At 39.4% G+C, this 21,694-nt stretch overlaps 1 protein-coding gene and 1 pseudogene across 1 annotated transcript; both read right to left on the bottom strand.

Moving 5' to 3' along the window:
* The window catches only part of LOC129066916 (ferritin light chain-like), a 38,154-nt pseudogene extending 31,738 nt beyond the window's left edge, over positions 1 to 6,416 (bottom strand).
* A 1,852-nt stretch (positions 6,417 to 8,268) lies between these two features.
* On the bottom strand, positions 8,269 to 14,212 carry MARCKS (myristoylated alanine rich protein kinase C substrate). The gene is made up of 2 exons (XM_054569847.1): positions 13,714 to 14,212; positions 8,269 to 11,926 (listed from the first exon to the last, which is right to left on the bottom strand). The coding sequence occupies exons 1-2, from the start codon at positions 13,813 to 13,815 to the stop codon at positions 11,030 to 11,032; spliced, it is 999 nt and encodes a 332-aa protein (XP_054425822.1). The 5' UTR covers positions 13,816 to 14,212; the 3' UTR covers positions 8,269 to 11,029.
* Positions 14,213 to 21,694: the final 7,482 nt, after the last annotated feature.

Here is a 21,694-nt window from a genome sequence, read left to right as displayed (position 1 = left end):
TTGAACAAGTATGTTGGAAATACTAAGCTTAAGCATCAGCGATATAGGAATAATTTTGAGTCTCTTTTCTTCAGCTATATTTACCGTCTACCAGGTGTGACTGCTCTTTCTTCTGATGGTAATTAATTAACTTAATACCTTAGAAAAGCGTTATTTATCACTCTGCACACACAGGCCTCTAGGAGAGGTCTGGAGTGTTGCTGCATGGGTTGGTACTTAAACCTAATGTAATGTCTATCACAGTAATTAATTTTAATTGCGTCTCACACTGGCTACATGATATACCAGCTTCTCAGTAATGGTATAACTTTGTAAAGAAACTGATTAAGAAAAGAGAAAAATGAATGTTCATATGACCTCTTAAAAAACAGATGTGAAATACATTTTAAACGTTCTATAACCAAACATACGATATTCAAAATAGAGGAAACATGTTGCTTTCGTTGATTGTTTTTAGTGTTGCCCCTGTTCTCCCAGGGAATGTCACTGCCTTAAATTCTTCCTCATTAGACAATTCTGCTCTTATAAATCACCTTCAAATTTATCTAATGACTTGCCACCTGATTACCCCTCTAACTCTAATAATATTCCAAGTGACTAACATTTTTAATGGTTCTCTGTAATCTTTCCGATACGGAAATACATGTATGAAATATGTGCACTCAAAAGATTATTTTTTCCCCTTCTTTTCATTCCTTTGTGCTTTAGTCAGACGAGGAAATGTTTTGGGAATGAAAGTACAGTAAGAAACATGAGAAACCACTGATACTGCCTGAGATGAGCTATGGTTGAGGAAGACACAGAGGACAGCATGAAGTAAGCAATCTTTCTTCTCAAGTATAGCCACTTGTCCTGAAAAGGCTATTTAAGTTATGCAAATAACAATTAATACTTTTATTTAATTGTTCTTAAATAAATGAGGTATTTCTCTTCCATGAATTTAAAATATATTTCTATCCTGCTTCTTCCTTGATGTTTCTCAAAACTACAAAAAACATTCTCCTGAGAGGCTTGCTTAGTATATGTCATTAACTTAATTTTTGTGCTGTTTTTTATGCTAGATATACATATTCCACATAGTAACTGAACATAATAAAGATATAATTTTACCAGGGCTTAATGATATTTCTTAACTTTGTTACCTCCACCGCAGATTATATTTATTAAGAAAGTATGAAGCTATTTGAAATTATCTCTAGTAAAATTTGTTACAATACAACAGATCCATTTGTAGAGCTGCAGTTTTTCTCTTCTCCCTGCTGTAGCCAACTTTTTTTTTAAAGGTCTTTTTATAAAGGTAAAGTACAGTAAGTTTCCAATAGAATAATGCCCTAGGAAGATATCATAGATCAAATCTGATATATGTCCATCTCGAATGGGTTTAGTGAATTAATTATGTCTCAAAAATTTTGGAATCTTGGTATAGTAATTTGTATGGTTAATATATGCCATTAAATAACAAAATATACTACAATAAACAATAATATTTACCGTATAACCTTGATCGTGTGTATTTATATTGAAAATACAAATATATTTGAGCATAACTCAAGGCGTTTTGAAGATTATTGCTTAATAAAGAACAAGGAAGACAGAGGAGTTGATAGAAATTTTAATATTACTTCTACCCCCATCTCTTACCACTGCCCTTGCAGTCCACAAGAAATTGTTCATGCCCTCAATCTGAAGTCTTCCTTCACTGTGGATATAGCATATCCATCATGTATTGTAGTGCTTTAAAGATGGTCAAAACTTCTTTGGCAGTTCATCCACCAAGAAGTGGTGTCTGTGTCCCTCTTTTCTAGAATCTGGATTGGCTGACTATTTTGATCAATAAACTCCAAGAAATTAAAATCCCAGCAAATGTCCCCTGAAGAAGAATAAGATCGCAGGCATATGGTCCCAACCTAGCCATCTCAGCAACTTGCAGCTTTTCACGCAACCCCAGCTGTGGCCACAAACACCATGTGTCCAAGACAAGCTGTCCACACTGTGCCTGCTCTAGTCCCTGACCACAGAATCATGAGTGTCATGGATGTGGCCATTATCTTGATTTTGGTGATGGTTTCACAGGTAAGTACATATGTATATTTACAAATTATGCCCATTAAATACGTAGAGTTTGTTATATAAATTACACATCAATAAAGCTGTTAAACTATTTTAAAAAATAATTGTTATATACCACTGAGTTTTGAGGTGGTTTGTAACCTCACAATAGATAACCAGAATATGTACCTTTAATATAGTGTTTATTTTTTCTCATATTTATTGTAACTCTTAAAATATAAACAATATATCAATTTTAGGTATATCAAGTACTTTTTTATAATACCCAATTTGTTTTCATCTAATGTCTATGTAGTCAAGACCATAAGATAATTAAATACTTTTGACATTTAAAAAATCACATTATAGATTAGCATTAGTAGTATTTATATTATTTTTAACTCTAGTGATTTTCCCATCAGGACAGATTCTAGGCATGCAGTATATTCACTCTTATGTTCCTAGATCCCAGTTCATACCCTAATATATATTAGGTGTTCAACCAATGTTTGCTAAAATAAAAAATGAAGTATAGAATAGACTCTTAAGTAAAAACCTGTCCTTTTGTTTCAACATCTTTATCTGGCACATCTTAACTAAAACATATTGCAAATGATTTCAGCGCACTAACACAATATTTGAGGTAGATTACTCAATGTTTAACCAAAAATGCAGGCACTGTAGCAGATTTAGAATAAACAATAGCATTGTTTGAATACTTCCCAAATGTCAGACACTAAGCTAGATGCATCCATCCCTAGTAATTGGAACTCTTTTTAATCTTAACTTTACATGAGGACACTGAGGCTCAGATAGATAAAGTAAGGTACCTATTATTATAGGTGCATTATTATTATTATAAGTTTGCAGGTGGCAGAGCCAGGTCCCTTTGACTCTAGCACCTCAGTACCTACTCACTAGTTCAGTCTTGTGCCTTCATTAGGAAATAACATTGTGACAAGTCTAACCAACAAGACTAAGACATAGAACAAAAAAGAAAGAAGAGTCAATAATATTTATTCTGCTCATTTTCTTCTTTATTGTAGGCCAGATGTACATGATGATTATTATTATAATTGCATGCCATGAAAGATTAATTAGCAGTTAAAACCAAATTAAAGATTCTCTCAGAAAAAAATGTAATTTATATTCTTTCTATTTATTTTTTCCTTTTCTTTTTCTCTATTTTTACTGTTGACATTATTGAAGATGTCCCTATTTTCCCACCCTTTGCCCCTCTCCTCCCAGTCCCTTCACTTGAAGACTTTTAGAGAAATCAATTTCTGGTCACAAAATCCTCCTTTAACCAAATCTAAAATCTCACTCAACCATTCAGAAAATATAATAATATTTTACAAGGACTTCAAGTAGCAAATGAGGAAAGTGACAAAACTGAAAATTGAGGATAGATTTTGTTTTAAAAGTTTAATATTAATAATAAAAATTAATATTAATAATAGAGAGCACAGATTTGTCTGTATATATTTTTTAATTTATATAAATATATTTTATATTTAAATGTAAATATTAAAATGTTATAATTTATATGTAAATATAAAATATTTATATATTTTGTTTGTAAAATATTTTAATATTATTTTACTCTCTATTATTAATTTAATATATATTTAAATATAGAAACATTATTTGTAAATATACTTTTGACAACAAAATTAGAATTCAGAACAGTAAGAAGTTAGGGAGACAGCATGTTTTATCAAAAACTAATGTTAATGAGTCCTTTTGATTTAAACCAATAAAAGCAGAACTCTGCATTCTCTCAATAAATATGTTTATTTTGTATTTTAAGTCTAAAGAACTTATGGCAAAAATGCCTCACAAAAAATTCTGTGTGTGGTATCACAATGACTGTTTTACTGATTGTACTATTAAGTTTTTATTTATCTAGTAAGCATTAATAAGCATGGAAAAGAAAGCTGAAGAATGTAAGTTTTCTTAGGAAATACAACTTTCATTGTAGTTTGTAAAAGAAATTCTAGTATTTGTATATATTTTTGTTTTAAATAAATTCATTATTGGAGTTTTGATAAATTTTACTTCTAGACCTCATGAAATTTTAAATTTAGAAGCTATATATTAACAACAAAAATTGTTATTTAAAAAATTCCAAAATTCTTAGCTTTCAATATATCAGCAGCATAAGAGAAAAGGAATACCTTTTTTTTTTTTACTATTGTAACCCAGTTCATAAATGGCACAGCACCCAAAGTCTGGAAGAAAATGACATTGTCAAGATAATTCATTTTTCTAGTCAGTAATTAATATTTTTTAAAAGATTTTATTTATTTATTTTTAGAGAGAGGGGAAGGGAAAGAGAAAGAGAAGGAGAGAAACATTGCTGTGCCAGAGTTAAATCAATCGGTTGCCTCTTGCATGCTCCTAACTGGGAACCTGGCCTGCGAGCCAGCCATGTGCCCTGACTGGGAATCCAACCGCTGGCCTTTTGGTTCAAAGGCTGGCACTCAATCCACTGAGCCACATCAGCAGGGCTGAAATTTATATTTTTATTATGACCTGACCAAGTCCATAGGCTCCTTTTTCTTTATTTCATCAAATGCTCTCAAATATATTGAAATGTTACCTATTTTAGATTATCTATTGCCTCAGCCAATGCTTGCCAATCTTTCAACAAGACTAAAATAAGTAGCTCTAGTTGGTAGTTTGCTTAGAAAAGAATATTTCCTATTGCCACTTAAAGTCAACTTCCTAAAAACTTCTTTATAAAAGCTGTCAATTAATCCTGCCATAAAAGCCTCTGGGCTCTATAGTGAGTATAATTTTTCTTTTAAAAGTGCCAGTTTAACCGACCCATTCTCAATAATTTTAAATATTTTGCTAAAGACATTAGTATTGCCTGCCAACCAGCACCTTCTATTTAGTGTACTGCTTGCTTCATCAAGTACCAACATGCATGTCTGCATGACTGGTGATTGCTGAAACTCCTCTTCCTCATAAATTTCCAGACATTTTTATTACATGGAGTAAGGTGTTACGTAGATACATTTTGATGACATTTAAATATAATTATACAACATTAATTAGAGGGTAAGAAAAAATTGCAATGCCTCCCATCTCTTTGAAATTGTATAAACAGGAGGCTTCCTGGCATGACACCCCAACTAATATTCAGGAATGTGCCAACACTTAAATATGTAAATCCATTTCATTTGGGTAAATAAATATTGTTTCATTTATCTTTTAGCACATTCCCAAGTGGCATCTTCATTTAATTTAAGCTGATTTTATTTACTGAATTCTATAATATTAAAAGACAATCTACCATGAATTAATTTGAGCCTCATATTGTTCCCATCAATTACGTGTAAATCTATAAAAGTATAATGGTAGTAAACAAACAAATTCCATCATTGGTTACCTTTGGAGGATATAGGGAACCAACTCGTTATTCTGGAAATCAGTAAATAAAGGGAAAGAATCAAACATTTATTCTGCCTTTTCATTCTGACATGTAGTTCAGGACAATCAAATGGTTGATGAAAGAAAGTTTCTCCTTATATAACTGAACAAATACATGAAAAAAGAATGACAATTACCTAACATCATTTAGCAATCCTAAATTAATTAGTGGATTTAAGTAAAGATCAATAGCTTCAAACATGACAAAGAGAAACCACCAGGCATTATGTACTTCCTGACAGAATTATACAATCATCTTCTATATTCTCTTGAGCCTGAAATCAGATCAGGCCTTTAGGTCTATTGATCCATTTACAGAAAATGCAAGAAACACAGAAAACACAGAGGAATATATTGAATGACAGCATGAGGTGCAATTGGCAAAATTCATACTGTGTTAAATATAGAACAACTCAGTTTCGAGCACAAATAAATTGTAAGGAGAAAATAAAGAGAGGGATAAATTTGGACATAACATTACATACTGTTTTTAGACAACATTTTTACTATTCATGTTCCAAAGTTCTTTTTCCCTGAATTCATTAAACAAGAATTAATATGGAGATATAGTCTACCTTTCTAACTTTTACACTATTGTTCCTCTTTTCTCAGGAAATAACAACAAAATTCTCAAGCTAGACAGCAGTCTCTTTTTCCATTGAGGGAAGAGAAAAAGCAAGCGTGTAAAATTCACCCTCAGATATGGACAGACAATTTTTCTGTCTTACCCTGGATTCCTGTAATAGTTTCTAGGACAGCCATGATAACATACTACAGACTGGGGGGCTTAAACAACAGAATTTTCTCACGGTTCTGGAGGCTAGACCAAAATCAAGGTACTGACAGGTTTGGCGTCTTCCTCTTCCTTTTTTTGGTATCTTCTGAAGCTTGCAGGTGGCCACCTTCACCTTCTCACTGTGTCCTAACATGGTCCTTTCTCTGTGTGTGTGCTCATGGTGTCTCCAGTGTATCCATTTTTTTTTTCTTATAAGGACATTAGTCAGATTGGATTAGCGTCCACCTTAATAACCTTATTTTAACTTAATCATTCCTTAAAAGGTCCTATCTCCCAATGCAGTCACATTCTAAGGTACTTGTGGTTAGGGCTTCAACGTAAACCTTTGAGAGTGGGGACACAACTTTCAGGCCATAACAAGTACATTCAGAATCTTACTGCCGTATGTTCCAAAGGTTTGAAATTTTAGTCAGCGTTGGCTCAAAAGCTAAACTCTTGAAGCTCATGGATTGATTATACAAGCTTCACTTTGCAAACAGTCTGTATCCCAAATCCTACTAACTCCTTCACTCTAATTCTCGACCCGTGTTCTCCAATATGGTAGCCACATGTAACCAATGAACTTGCATGTGGCTGGTCCAAACTGAGATGTAAGCGTAAAATACACTAAATTTTAAAAACTTGGTAAGAAAGAAGTAAAGTACCTCAGTAATTTTCATATTGACTCACACATTTAAATATTTTGGATACATAATTGTTTGTTGCTTTTTAAAAAATGTGCTTACTTAAAATGTTTTAAAATTATGTGGCTTGCATTGGACAGCACATCCACATTTCATGGTCATCAGACTTGCTTTGAGGATTTTCTTAGACCTCCAGTTTATAACTCATTGGAATGCCTTCCCCATTCTCACCCCTAGTAATTACCTAGGTAGAGAATTCTAGCACTATATCCAGTTCTTAATTCTTATATCAAATCTAAGCAACACTTGCCCACTTGTTAGGAAGACAATATTTGACATTTTGTATTTACTGAAATCCTAAGTGATGAGTAGTCCTGTTGCTTTTTACCTTTCCCCAGATGCGAGTTGCAGTAACAGCAACTACGTTTTTTTTCATGTTAGTACTAAAAAGGATTATGCTTAATTTTATCAAACATGAACTGCAATTATGAGGATTTCTAGAATTTTTCAATAATTATTATATATCCTTGAAGCTTCTAAATCTTATGAGGGTATTTTTGCTTTGTCTTAAAGTTCACGTTGATAACTGTAGACAGTATTTCAGGATCAGTAATTTTATCATTTTTTCAGGAACATTAAATATGATTAATATTCACACCTTTTAAATATATTTTCCGTTTTTAAAATAATATTGCTGGGTGTAATTTAAATGAGTGCTCAAACTTCAACCCCCAGCAGAGACTGGAACATTTAAAAATTTAAAGCCTTTTAAAATTCCTGTTTGCTATACCCTGCTTTAAGCATTTTCATATAGCTGGGAAGTGGAGAGGGAAAAAGTGCTTAATTTGCAGAAAGAATAATTAAAGGGAAGGCAAGAGCTAAGAGTTCTGTTACTTAACCACTTCTTTTAATTTTCAAAGCTAACTTGGGCTCTCTACATTTAACCACATCCCGCTTCCACTGGGAGCTACCTAAAATATATGCACGCAAAAACACCCTTCTTCCAAATCCCTAACCTTAATTGAAAATTTTTACTTAGTTTATATTCATTAGGGAAAAATGTAAAGAAATTGCGGTTTCTCAAATATATTAAGATCCATTGTTAAAAATTTTGATTTGTGAGCCTAACTCATCTTTATTGAGTATTTTATATCCAAAATATGTCCTGAACTAAGGTATACTTACCGTCAACATTTAAGATTTAAAATTTTTCTCTAAAACTTGCATTTTCAAATTAAATTTGTAAAAAATCCTATTTTAGCAAGCTTTATTATATCAACTGGTAAAACTTTATTTTACAAGCAATAGGAATTGGATCAAATGATTATTATAATCCAGAGGAAGTATTTTATAACCATAGCAAATGCCATTATACATACTGCCAATACAGATTTAATAGACAATACTGAACTGTACAAGAGTTATTTATTTTTCCTTAATCTCAAAGCTATTTTTAGTAATACAAAAAGCCATATTAACATTTTTCCATTAGAAAACAATGTGATGTACAAAACTTTGGATGAAAAGATATATGTCAAATCTCATTTAATCACTTGGCGGAAAACCCACCACTCCATCAATACCACCCAAAGTGTTTTTAGGCAATGATTAAAATCAAAATAATGCATCTTAATAAATTCCAGCTATTAAACAGACAAACCTAGCAATATAGTTGGCAACATATTTTTGAGTACTCAGGAGTTACTTTTTAAAATCCATTTTTTTCTAAATCCTTTCACATACCAGGCACTGTACTTGGCCAAGCAGGTATTTGAGAAAAAGGTGGGAAAGACCTGATAAAGTAGTCCTTTGGTTACCAGTTTTGACTCTGAACTTTCAAACATCCTCCAAGATAAGAAACCACAACTTAAAAGTACATATCATCCAAACATTGTGATTTTATTAATGGGGAGGGTGTTTGATAAGGAGGGGTCATGAACTATTTTTTGATCCATTATTCCAATTAAAAGCACATTTTCAAAAGCTAATTTTTTAATAAGGTTTGGCATTGAGTTGGTACAAATGTGGTTCACTTACTGTGAACCTTACAAGGCACACTGCTCAAAAACAGTAAAGCAAGTGTGCGTAAACAATTTTTCTTTAATATTACCTGATAACACATCTTTTTCTTAAAATTCAACTGAGTTCAGGGTAAAGAAAAGAAATCCAGTTATGGGAGGGGCGGTAAAGAACAAAGAAGGTAAACTAGTTAGGATTATTACTATATAAGGATTATTTATCTATCTTTTCCTTTGAGTAACAAGATGCTAATGCACTACTTTCATTTTTTTTAAAAAACTGCTTACAAATTATTGACTTGAGGCAAATACTAAAGGCCCATAAGCTGACAATGTCATCCATTTATCACCATTACTTCTTTACATAAGCCTGTTTTCCTATGGTATAACACATAATCTAAGCAATAATTTGGAAATTAGCCAAGCATTAAGTAGTTACAATGGCAGGTAATACAGAATCAATTTTTGAAACACATTTGGCCACTTTTCATGGCCCATCTGCAGTCTGAATTAAATAGACTCAGGCATTATCAATTTAAGTTGCTAGACCTACATGACAAAAAAAAAATTAGTTTTATGAAATTTTCAGACATCTAAATTGTCTTTGGGTCTCATTGCTTCTGCATTAAATGACTTATTCTGACATGCTATGTAACTACAATAAAAATAATTTTTCAATCTTCAAATGAAAACTAAATGTAGATAAATGGTAACATTCAACATGGAATGCTTCAAGATCTTCCTGTATGTAATCTGACACTGCTAATCATTAATTTCAGTTTGAAAACTTCAGATTAAAAACCACAAGATAATTTACTGTTTGATGCATGCAAGATCTTCCTCAAAATTATCCTAAGACCTAGAAGTCTCAGTATTGTATCAAAACATAAAGAAACACAACAAATTTGTACATTTTATTCACATTTATTTTTCGCTTTTAGTGTGCTCACAGAAAATTAGAACACCTTAAGCAGGAGTTTAATAGCAATTTTTGTAAGCAAAGTTACATTCCATCTCTAAGTCAAATTGGTCAAAGCTTCTCCAGTATTTACAAAACATGATAGACAAGATGCTACACAAAACCATTGCATCTGAAGATTTTTTTCCGTTATTCTCAAAGACAACTGGAAAAGAAAGCATTGTCTGCTGTAATCAAAAACATACCACAGTATAAACAGTAACCATTCCACTTATCACAGCTTGGTTGAGTTTAAAATTTGTGTTTAAAAGGTCCAAGATGACTGCAGTTTTACAAAAATGGGCAGGGTGGAAAGTTGCAAACTTCATGTGCTTCTGGATATCAAGATTTGTTTTTATACAATAGTCACAGTTAAAAACACCCTGCTGGTAATACATAATTACACTTTATTAAGGTCATAAACCAGCAATAAACAATAAGCCTATACAACTTGTAGTTCTACTTAATCACTGACTGGTACAGCTAACATGAGATAAGTGAAAAGTTCCTATGGTTTAAATGAACTCCTAAGACTATGATCTTTTTAAAAATCTGGGTATTGGTGTTTTTTTTTTTCCTTCTTAGTCAAGACTTGTAGTGTTGTAAACCTGCCTCACAAAATACATCCTAATAACTTTTCTTAAAAAAAAAAAAAAAAAAGACTAAGCCTTTACATCATCATTTGTAGTGGCACATTATCTTGGCAATGCTATGTACCACTTAAATTTCCCCATCGTGGCCCCTATCACTTCATCGGATATCCCTTTTTTTGACCCACCCATCTCCTTCATATATATGGGCATGTCCATAGATTGACAAAGAAAGTTACATTTTTGAATAAAGATGCAAAGTATGCAAAAAACATTAATACTGATGCAAAAAATAAAGATAAGAGAAACAAGGCAGAGGAAGTTGTTTAAGCTCTCCTCGACCTGTTGGAATGGTGGTAACAGAATGATCTGAGATGGGATCTGTGGGGAGGGGAAAAAACAAAATTTACTGCTAAAAAAAAAAGGAAAATAAAAAGAGACATCTTTAAAATCAATCCCTGGTTGTAGACAAGTTCTCCAAAACCAGTACCTGGCACCACTCCAACAAACAAACGGGGGGAGAAAGTTCTTCGATTATCTCAAAATATCCTGCCCTTTTACTCTGCCGCCTCCGCTGGGGGGGCTTCTGGACTGCACTCGGGCTGGGCCTCCTGTGAGGGGGCTGCGCAAGCTGACGAGGCTGAGACCGCCGCAGCCTCCTCCGCGGGGGCCGCCTCCTGCTCGGGGGTCGCGCCGGACCCAGCGGCCGAGGGCACCTCGCAGGCGGCAGCGCTGGCCCCCGCCTCCTCGGCCTTCTCCTCCGCCTTGATGGGCTCCTCGGTGGCCTTGGCCTCCTCGCTGGCCGGCGGCTTCTCCGGCGCGACGGCGATCTCCTCGGGCTTTGCCTCCTGCGGGTCGCCACCAGCCGCCCCCTCCTCGCCGGCAGCGCCCTCCTCGCCCGGCGCCCCCGCCGGCTCTCCGGAGGCCGCAGCCGCCTCTCCGGAAGCCGAAGCGGCGCCCCCAGTGGCCTCGTCCTTGCCGCCTTCGGCGGAGGCACCAGCTGCGCCCTCGGCTTCACCGCCCTCTCCCACCTCCTTTTTGTTCTTCTTGAAGGAGAAACCGCTCAACTTGAAAGATTTCTTGAAGGAAAAGCGCTTCTTTTTTTTTTTCGGGGTCTCGTTGCTGGGCGAGGGCGTGGCCCCATCCTCGGCCTTGGGCGAAGACGTCGAGGAGGCGGCCGACGCGGCTTCCCCCTCTGCGGCCGTGGGCGAGCCTGGCTCGGCGGCCTCGCCCTCCGAGGGAGCCTCCTTCTCCGCCGGGCTGGCCCCAGCCTCGGGGGCGGCGGCCGGCTCCTCTTTCTCGGTGGTGGAGGGTGATGCCGCTCCGCTACCTGCGGCCGCGGGCTCCTCCTTGTCGGCGGCCGGGGCGCTGCCGTTGGCTTGCAGCTCCTCCTTGGCACCGGGCTCGGCGGCCGCGGGAGAAGCGTCGCCGTTTACTTTCACGTGGCCATTTTCCTGCGGGGCAGAAAAAGCGGGAGCGTCACTGAAGCGGCCGGGGCGCCGCCATTCCCGCCCTCATCCCCGTACTGGGAAGAATCAGCTTCCCCCCGGGGCCCATCTGGCTTTGGAGCCGCATCTCTCCCCTTTATGAGGAGGCGGGATTAGATGCTCAGACAAGACCTCTAGGAAGAAATGAGTGCAATGCCATTTCAGGAGCTCTAAAGGCACAACAGTAGCCTCAGCTACCCAACAAATGCCCTACGGATTTAAAAGGGCCAAGTCCAAAACGTGGAAGCAAAGGGTAACCCATTCCAGCCCTGGCCTCACGGGCTTTGGTGGAAAGGAGCCACGTAATACGTGATACACCAAACGCCCTTTGGAAGAAGGGAGAGCTTGAGGCAGTGGTCTAGATTACACATCTCTTTTCTCCCTAAACTCCAAAGGGCTGTGGAAGATATCCAAGAACTCCCAGGGGGAATCAGCGCTCCAGTCAGAAACTCCCCGGCTGCGCGCGCAAAGGTTCTACGGCCGCTTAGGGCCTGGGGTCGGCAGGGGGCGCTGCGCTTCCACCGCGCGGAGCTGGGCGCCCCGGCAAGCCCTGAGGGGCGGGGCCGCCGGGCCACCCTGCCCTGCCCAGCCTGGCCCTGCCCGCTGGCCGAGGCGCCCCCGAGTCCAGATCGCGCAGCCGAGGAGTCCTTAAACAAAGCTCAGGTGGCTTGCTGGCATCCTGGTCAGAATTTCTAATTATCTTTTCCTCTGCTTCCACGCCCACCTTCGCCCGTGATTCTGCGAAGCCGGGGCGCGGCTCATTTTGCATTTTTACGGGGTTCAAAGCCTCTTTCAGAGCTGGCCTTCCCCAGTCGGTTAGAGCAGGAGAAGCAACAAGGCCTCTGCTCTAGGAAAAGAGGCGTGGTGGGTGCGCAGTGTTTGCGAAGCAGCCACCCATGGCCGACCTCTCGCGCCCACTGAACCGTAGTCATCCGCCTGGGTCTGGACAGCGCCGGGGCGGCCCCGGCCGTGGTTGAGCCACGCACACGAACGAACAATAACGACTGAAACGCACGAATTGCCTTTTTTTGACTACCTGGACAGATTCTTCAAGGACCAACAGTCTTCCCATCCCAGGGACACCATTTAAAAACCAAAAGGCTGTTGTTATTCCACAGACAGCAATGAATAAAGATTCGGAACAGTGGGGAAGCCCCATCGAAAGATACTGAAACCCTCTGCCCAGCTCCAGCCAGCTGCCTTTCCAAGAACCTAGGGCACGCCGCCTCGGCATACAATAAGACAGCACTTCCCTCCTCGCCTTTCTCCACCGCCATCCCATAGCGCGCCCCTCACCCCCACTTTCCCTACCCATACACACAATCACACTAGAAATCTTAAAGGCAACTCAGTCTCGACAGCAAACGCGAGGGCCACCCAAACACCTTTGTGCCCACCAAAACACAAATGCAACCTGGCTGGGGGCGGCGAGGGTGGGGGTGGGGGTATCATCTAGCTAGTCACGTTCTGCCAAGCTCCAAACACGCCATTTTAGACGATTTATCACTTCTTTCCTCCCGTCTACACAAGAATTCGCCAGGATTCTCCGAGAACCACTTCTTTGGAGCAGGGGGGAGACCTCTCCTATGAGAAATTGACAATTTAAGGTATCGCTTTCCATTCAACTTTAAGACTGGAATCTAGCCACGCTCCACTCCGCCGAATGCGCCTCAGGAGCGACCAGGAGGGAAAGGGAAAGCGTCGGACTAGAGAAAGTCACCAAAGAAATAACCAGTATCACAGGTAGAATTTACCTGCCCATTCGCTTTGGAAGGCGACGAGGCCACAGCCGCCTCCCCGGGCCTCTCCGCGGTGGCTTCTCCCTTCGCAGCGGTCTTGGAGAACTGGGCACCCATGCTGGCTTCTTCAACAAAGAAACTCAACAGATCCAAGGGGGGAACAAAGAGCCTCGGGTTGGTGTAACGACGGGGTGAGCAGCAGTAGCGGCGGCAGCAGCGGCGGCAGCGGCAGCAGCACACACACCGGAGGGAGGGGGGAGTGGGGGTGGTGAAGAGGACAGAACAGAACCGATTAAATACACTCCGGATAAAAAAATTTTAGTCGAAGAGATCAAAAAGCAGCAGCGCAGGAGGGAGGGGAAAGGGTGGAAAAGTCGAGCACAAAAAAAGGAGCCCAAGTGTAGTTTTTTAAAAAAATAAGTAATAAAAAAATCCCAGATTTGTAGCCGCACTGTAGACAAGAGGAAAATGGAGAAATCTCCCTGGTTGCTAATAAGATGCGGGGTCCAACGCCCAAGTGCACAGATGAATGGGCTCGCGGGCGCTGACGCGGCCCCCGCGCGCGCCGGCCAATCGGCGCGCCGCACACAAAGCAGGGGGCGGGGCCTGCTCGCCAGGCGAACAATGGAGCCGCGCTTTGCAAACGGTTTGAAAATCAGCCTGAGACCGAGAATTAATGTCCTTCAAATAAATAAATCAGTTAAAAATACATGGCTCTCGCCTACCTCTGCTGAAAATAATAATACATCACTTGATTGGCTTGCTTTGTTTGTAATTAATTAACGCAGGAGGGGTGTACTTGTGGATGGGGGCGGAGAAAGCGTTAACTTGACTCGCTTTGACTGTTGTCTGTGTCCGTGTCTGTCTCCGTCCACTTGCTTCCCTCCCCCACCTTCCCCGTGTGTTTATGTGTACGTGTGTGTGTGTGATAAAGACAATGGTTGGGATTTGGGTGCAGCATGTTTTCTTTCTTCCTGGTCCATATTGGTTTCACAGATACTGCCCAGGGTTTGTTTTTTTAACGGTTGCAAATGTTAAATCGCACCAAATTGAAAGGTATTTAAACCACGAAGATCGAATTTCATCAAACCAGATCGTGAGTTAGAATTAGGTCTGTAGGCCAGATGTGGAAAACGCAAAAGCGGCAAGCGGCCGAAGCCACACTCCCTTCCCTATCCCACATTGGCATGAAATAAAATATTTCGAGATTGGCCTGCGGCACTCATCAAATACTTCTCTTGACAATTCCCAATTAGTGATTCCCACCCCCCCTTACCCTACCCCCATCCCCGACACACACACAGACTATAAAGTGAGGGCCATTTACAGAAGATGGAAACGGTTCGCATTTTGTCACTGTATCAAGTGACAATTAATTTTCCTCTATGGTGAAAGGAGACACAGTCTCGAGTGTACGAATCCATATTTACAGTTGGGATGCAATTCCCGTCGATGTGAATTGTTTTCAGCCTACTGCCAGGATCTGATGGACCCTTTATTTCTGAACGTGCGTGAATCTACGGGCAGGTGGGTGTACTCCAGGAAAGGAGGGAGGCAGGAGTGATAAAGTACTCATCAACCGGATTGAAGATTACAGTTCTAAGGAGAAAATGTATGTTGAGAGATAGCAAGAAGACCCCTGGACACTCCAAGTGAAACTTGGGTTAGGGTCCCTTCTATAAAGGGACACGGGATACTTCCATCTGTTCCTCTTGCCACCAAAGTACCTACCAGACGCTATTTGTGTGTGAAAGACAAGGCACTGATTTAAAGAATGGGCGGGGGGGTGGGGGTGGAGCGGGGAGTGCGGGTAAAAATCAAGGCTGTAGCCTAATAAGTATTCTACCAACTACGTTTTTGCTCCTGAAGTTTTTACTCGTGTCCAAATTAAGACCATCTTTTCTCATTTACTTTCAGTGATCCTAAAATGGATAATCTTTCGCTTATGGAGGTGAGAAGCAGTCGACGGAATGGTTTATTTCTCCTGGTACTTGCTGACTCTGAATTCTCAGTTTTATTTTCTGCTCATTGTAGGGAAATGGGTCACGCTCTGAGAGAAAAAGATGGTTGGTTCAAGCCAATAACTCTTTGTTCAAGTATTGCTTTGAAAATCAGCAAACTGCATATTTACATGACGCTTCCTCTTCTCACTGTACACTTCCTCAGATGCATCATTCAATCACTAAGTCAAATTCCCCAGAGCTGATGGAAAGACGGGTCCGTAGAAGCGTATCTTGCCAAAAGTGTTATCACCCTTAAAGGAGCCCGCTGGCCTGGCCGAAGACCCCAGCTGCCGCGATGGACGCGAATAATCTCCTGTATTATGAGAGTTCCAACTTGAAAAGCAAACTGGGATGGTCCATAACCACCATCCAGGCGATTCTCAAAAGCTCGAATAAGGCTGTTGGTTTCCCCCCACCCACAGCGTGAATCGTGCTCCCTCTTCTGTAACCCCCCTCTCGATTTAACTTGGGTTGATTGCTAGCTCGCTTTCGGATTTTCTCGCAGACGCGTCCTCAGCCTTCCATTTGGGGGCCACTTGTATTGCTCCTTTGTTACCAAGCTGCTGTGTAGCTTTTCCCCCCTTTTCTGTCTCGAACGCCTATTTGCCTGGTATCGGCTTGTCTCCTTGGCAACGGCCGGGGAAGGTTCGGAGCCCCGGGCTGGGGGAGGGGAAGGGGGCGGAGAGGGCGGGGAGCAGGGAAGGTGGCGGAGGGGATAGAGATTCTGACCGGGAGAAGCGGAGACAGAGTAGCAGATGGCCGTGCGAGGGGGCGGGGTCCAGGCTGGGCGCCGATGTAGTCGAGGCATCCGGGGCGCAAAGGAACCAATCAATTCTCACAGTAGCTCTGGGGCTAGAAAACAAATATAAACACATAGATTCAATCCCCACGAACAGTCGCTAGTATACAGTAGAAGAGGTGATTTTATTTCGCTACGAAAGCATATTTCTAGCGTAGGTTGCAAAGCAGGACAGTACCAGTAACTAGCTGTGCTGCGGGGAGGCGCTGATCGCTGGGCCAACCTCTCCCCAACCTCTTCCAGCCTAAGAAAAGAAAGCCACGAACGTGGGAGAGGGGTGAAGGCAGAAGATGGGTAAGGAAGGAAGGCGCTGGGAAATGAGAAGAGGTTCTTCTACCCCGGAAGCTACATAATGGCAGGGAAGGACAGCCAACAAGACTGGAATCAGAAGGAAGTTGTACAATGTAAATATATAGCTCCTCAGGAGTTTGGTGTTCTCGGGTCCATGGCTAAAGGTTTCAAATAAAGTGCTAATTATATAAATACGATTATTGGTATAAATATTAAGAACCAAGGGGTCATAGTGAAAATGTAAAACTATAACCAACTCACCAGTAAGAGACAGTTAGTCTTCATTTGAACTATTTTCACCATGAACTGGGGTACTTAAGATGATAATCTGTATACGTTTTCTCTAGAAATAAAGAATAATTTATTTAGGACATCTCGAAGTTATTTTTTCATTAAAATGTTAACACTGGAAGGAATTTTCAGGGATTTTGCCACAAATTCTTGAGGACCTACTGTGTGCCAGATATACTGATCTTATCTAAGCCTTGTTTTCATACCAGTGGACAAGACAGATGCAGTTTCTGGCCTCATGACACTTACAGTTTTTAAAGTTAGAGTGAACTGGATCTTCTAGTTTCATCCCCTCACTTACCAGATAGGCCCAGGATAGTTGCTAGATTTTGTACGATCATAGAGCCAAGAAAACAACTCACCCCCTTGATGAATCCATGTCTGTAGCTTTTTCCTCTGTTGCATGACACTGTCTAGCTTTCCATTGATGGCCTGTGCCATTACTTCACTGGATAGGTTGGTAGTTCATTCCTAAATTACTCAGCTCCAGCTGAGTGCCAGAAAGGGGGCTAGATATCAGCTGATGCCAGGGAAGATCGTGGCCATGGTGTTCCCTCTCATGCAACTTCCACTTTGTAGTACTACCTTTTAAAACTTACTAGAATGTGAAGAAAGAGAATAAAGATATTAACTGTATGCTTAAAAGACAAACAAAAAATTTTTTAAAAGATGAGGACCATGTTCTAGATTCCAAATGAAATATGATTTTTCATCTGAAAGCTTTCATTCAGCAACCATTCATAAACAAAATACAAGGTCTCAATGTGCTTTTGGTGCTGTGCTTCATTTTTTGTCTTAGAGTTTATATTACCTGAACTTTAATTCCACAAAAATGGAATCGTTTGGAATGTAATGTAAAGCAAAACAGACACAGCCCTCATTTGTTCAACAGATATTTATTGAATTTCTATCATGTGCTAGGCATTGGAACACATCAATGAACAAAAGAGACAAGAAGGCTTTATAGAGCTTACATTCTAGTGAGGGGAGAAAAACAAAAATTAATACATTTCAGTAAGCAAATTATATACAACATTAGAGATCTGTAAGTATTGTGAGGAGGGTGGGAAACCAGAGCAAAGTAAGGGAGATGGAAGTGCAGGATTGAAATTCCACCTAGGAAGTCAGAAAAGGCCTCATTTGGTTACTGAGATTGAGAAGATAAACTTTCAACAGCCTTGAAGAGGTGAGGGAATTGATAATGGTGTTTCTAACCTAGCAGGAGAGAGACAACTCAGAATTGAACAAAAAGATCACAAATATATATAATTGTAAATGGTCATATGAGCACTGAAGAAAAATACAGGGTGCTGTAAATTAGCCTAATTTAATTAAGAGGGTTAAAGAAGGCTTTTTAAAGGAATGATATTTAAGTGAAAACCTAATGGAAGAGTAGGTATCAGTCGGGTAAAGAGGCAGAAAGTTGTGTTCAGATGGAGCCCCCGAGTAGGTAATAGTTCAAACGGGTTTGGGAGGAAGGTCAAGAGATTAGGTTGGACATATTCTGAGATACTTATAAAACATCCTGGTGGAAAAGTGAAATGCTTGAAGGGATTAGCTGAAGAACATTTACGCATAACCCATAGGGACAGACAACAGCGTAGTGATGGCCAGAGGGAAGAGAGTTTGAGGGGCTGAGTGGAGGTGGGAGAAGCGGGAAAAAGGGGCATCTGTAATAGTGTCAATAATAAAACAAAGTTTTAAAAAAAAGAAAAGTGAAATGCTCAAATATCAGAATCTGGAGCTTAGAGACTGGTTTTGAAATATAAATATAGAGTTGTGATCATTCCATATGTAAGTATTTTCTGAAGTCAAGTCATAAAATATGCAAAACACAAGAGGGTGCTGAATTATACCCTAAGTACTTTCTGCTTTAAGATACTGGGTAGATATTTGGCAATTATACCTCAATAAAGTTGAAAAAAATAAACATAATAAAACAGGGCAAGGATTGGAAAACAAAATTCAATGAGTGTTTTAGTCATTGTCCATTGAGGCTTATCTGATTTTAGAAATCTAATAAAATCTCAAATGGTTGTAATAGCACAGTGGAATCTATTACTTTATATATAATAGAAGCTTTATTATATTTTAAAATTAGTACAATATACTTAAAGTGAAATTAGACTTTGCTTTAGTACTAACTATCCAATAGCACTGAGATTAAAGAGAAAAGATTCTTTCATAGGAAACATTAGAGTCACTGATTGTCTAACCTGAAGGCTCAAGGATAACATACCTACAATAGGAATGAAGTTTCTGGAATGTTAGATCCCCTCCAGAAACCTAGGATATCACTACAGTACCAGTATGTGTTTAGTCACTGCTCTTCAGGTACAATAATTAGCAAGAGTTTTTATCTTTGAAAAGACTACACTCTAGATTAGAGAAAGGTAAACACAAAGCAGGAAAATAAAATAATATTTTAAAGAAAAACTTTATTTCCAGAAATTATAAATCAAAGCTTATCCACACTTGGATTTCTTAGATTGCAATATTTACTTTCCAGGGACAAGCTGAAAACTCTCCCTATCAGCTTTCGAAAGAACTGAGTTGAAAAAAGAAGATAGTTCCCCTTCCATCTTTGTTTCCAAAAGTAACAGGCAACTAAATAAAAACAAGCAATCAAAGTTTACTAAAAAGGATGAGGTTCCTCATCTTACAAAGGTACATGATTAATTGACTAACCAGGAGTGAGAGTAGAAATTTCACATGAAAAAAAGCTGACTCAATAGTGACAGTGTAGGAGCCATGCAAAGGCTAATTCCTCCCCCCCCCCATTTTTATAACATTTTTATTTTCAATGACAGTGGACATACATTATTTGATTGGTTTCATGTGTACATCCTAGCAATTAGGCATTATGTACCTTACTAAGTGATCATCCTGCTAAATCCCACAGCCATCTGACACCATACATAGTTATTCTGTTATAGTTTCTGTTATTAGAATATTATTGACTACATTTCCTATGTTGTACATCAAATCTCTGTGACTACTCTGTCACTATCAATTTGTACTTAATACTTTCACCTTTTTCGCCCATCCCCTCAAATCCCCTCCCAACTGACAACTGTCAAAATGTTCTCTGTATCTATGAGTCTGTTTCTGTTGTTTGTTTATTTATTTTGTTTTTTAGATTTGACTGTTGACAGATATGTATTTATTGCCATTTTATTGTCCAAGTTTTTGATCTTGATTTTCTTCTTCTTCTTTTTAAAGAAAACCCTTTAACATTTCATATAATGCTGGTTTGGTGGTGCCCTGGCTGGTGCGGCTCAGTGGACTGAGTGCTGGCCTCCAAAGCAAAGAGTCACCAATTAGATTCCCAGCCAGGTTCCCAACAAGGGGCACGGGAGAGGCAACCATGCACTGATGTTTCTTTCCCTCTCTTTCTCCCTCCCTCTCTCTAAAAAAAAAATAAATAAATAAAAGCTTAAAAATAAAATACTGGTTTGGTGGTGATGAACTCCTTCAGATTTTTTCATGCCTGGGATGCTGCTGGGTAGAGTAATCTAGGTTGTAGCATCCTTGCTTTTAATCACTTCAATTTTTTTTTTATCTTCATCTGAGATGGTGCTTATTGATTTTAAAGAGAGAGAAAGGGAGGGAGAGAGAGTGGGAGAGAAACATTGATGTAAGAGAGAAACATTGATTGCTTGTCTCATCAAACACAACCTAAGCATATGCCCTGACCAGGAACTAAGCCCACAACTTTTCAGTTTACTGAACCATACTCCAACCAACAAAGCCACACTGGCCAGGGCAACTTTGAATATCTCTTGCCAGTCCCTTCTGGCATGCAAAGTTTCTGTTGAGGAATCAGCTGACAGTCTTATGGGAGCTCTCTTGTGGGTAACTAACTACTTTCTCTTAGTTCTTTTAAGAGTTTCTCTTTGTCTTTAACCTTTGGCATTTTAATTTTGATGTGTCTTGGTGTGGACCTCTTTGGGTTCATCTTGTTTGGAACTCTCAGTGCTTCCTGGACTTGTATGTCTATTCCCTTCACAAAATTAGGGATGTTTTTATCCATTATTTTTTTCAAATAGGTTTTCAATTTCTTGCTCTCTCTATATTCCTTCCAGCACCCATATAATGTGGATGTTGATATCACTGAAGTTGTCCCAGAGACTCTTTGCAGTATCCTCATTTTTTAAATTTATTTTTCTTTTTGCTGTTACAACTGGGTGTTTTTGCTTCCTTATGTTTTAAACTGCTGATTTGATTCTTGCCTTCATCTACTCTACTGCTGATTCCCTGTAAATTATTCTTCATTTCAGTTAGTGAATCATTGATTTCTGACTGGGTTTTTTGTTTTTGTTTTTATTCTCTTGAGGTTCTCACTAAGTTCATTGAACATCCTTATAGCCAGTGTTTTGAACTCTGCATCTAGGAGATTGCTTGATTCTATTTTGTTCAGTTCTTTTTCTGGAGTTTTGTTCTGTTTTTTTCATTTGGGGCATGTTTCTTTGTCTTCTCATTTTGGGAACCTCCCTTTGTTTGTGTCTGTGTATTAGGTAGAGCAGCTATGTCTCCCAGGCTTGGTAGAATGGCCTAATGAAGTAGGTTTTCTGTAGGGTCTGCTGGCACAGCCTCCCCTACTATTCATGCT

The sequence above is a fragment of the Pteronotus mesoamericanus genome, unplaced genomic scaffold (genome assembly GCF_021234165.1).
Source record: "Pteronotus mesoamericanus isolate MK-2021 breed Mesoamerican mustached bat unplaced genomic scaffold, CSHL_Meso_final contig_20, whole genome shotgun sequence".
Classification (NCBI taxonomy): Eukaryota; Metazoa; Chordata; class Mammalia; order Chiroptera; family Mormoopidae; genus Pteronotus; species Pteronotus mesoamericanus.
This window is presented reverse-complemented; position numbering and strand designations above follow the sequence as displayed.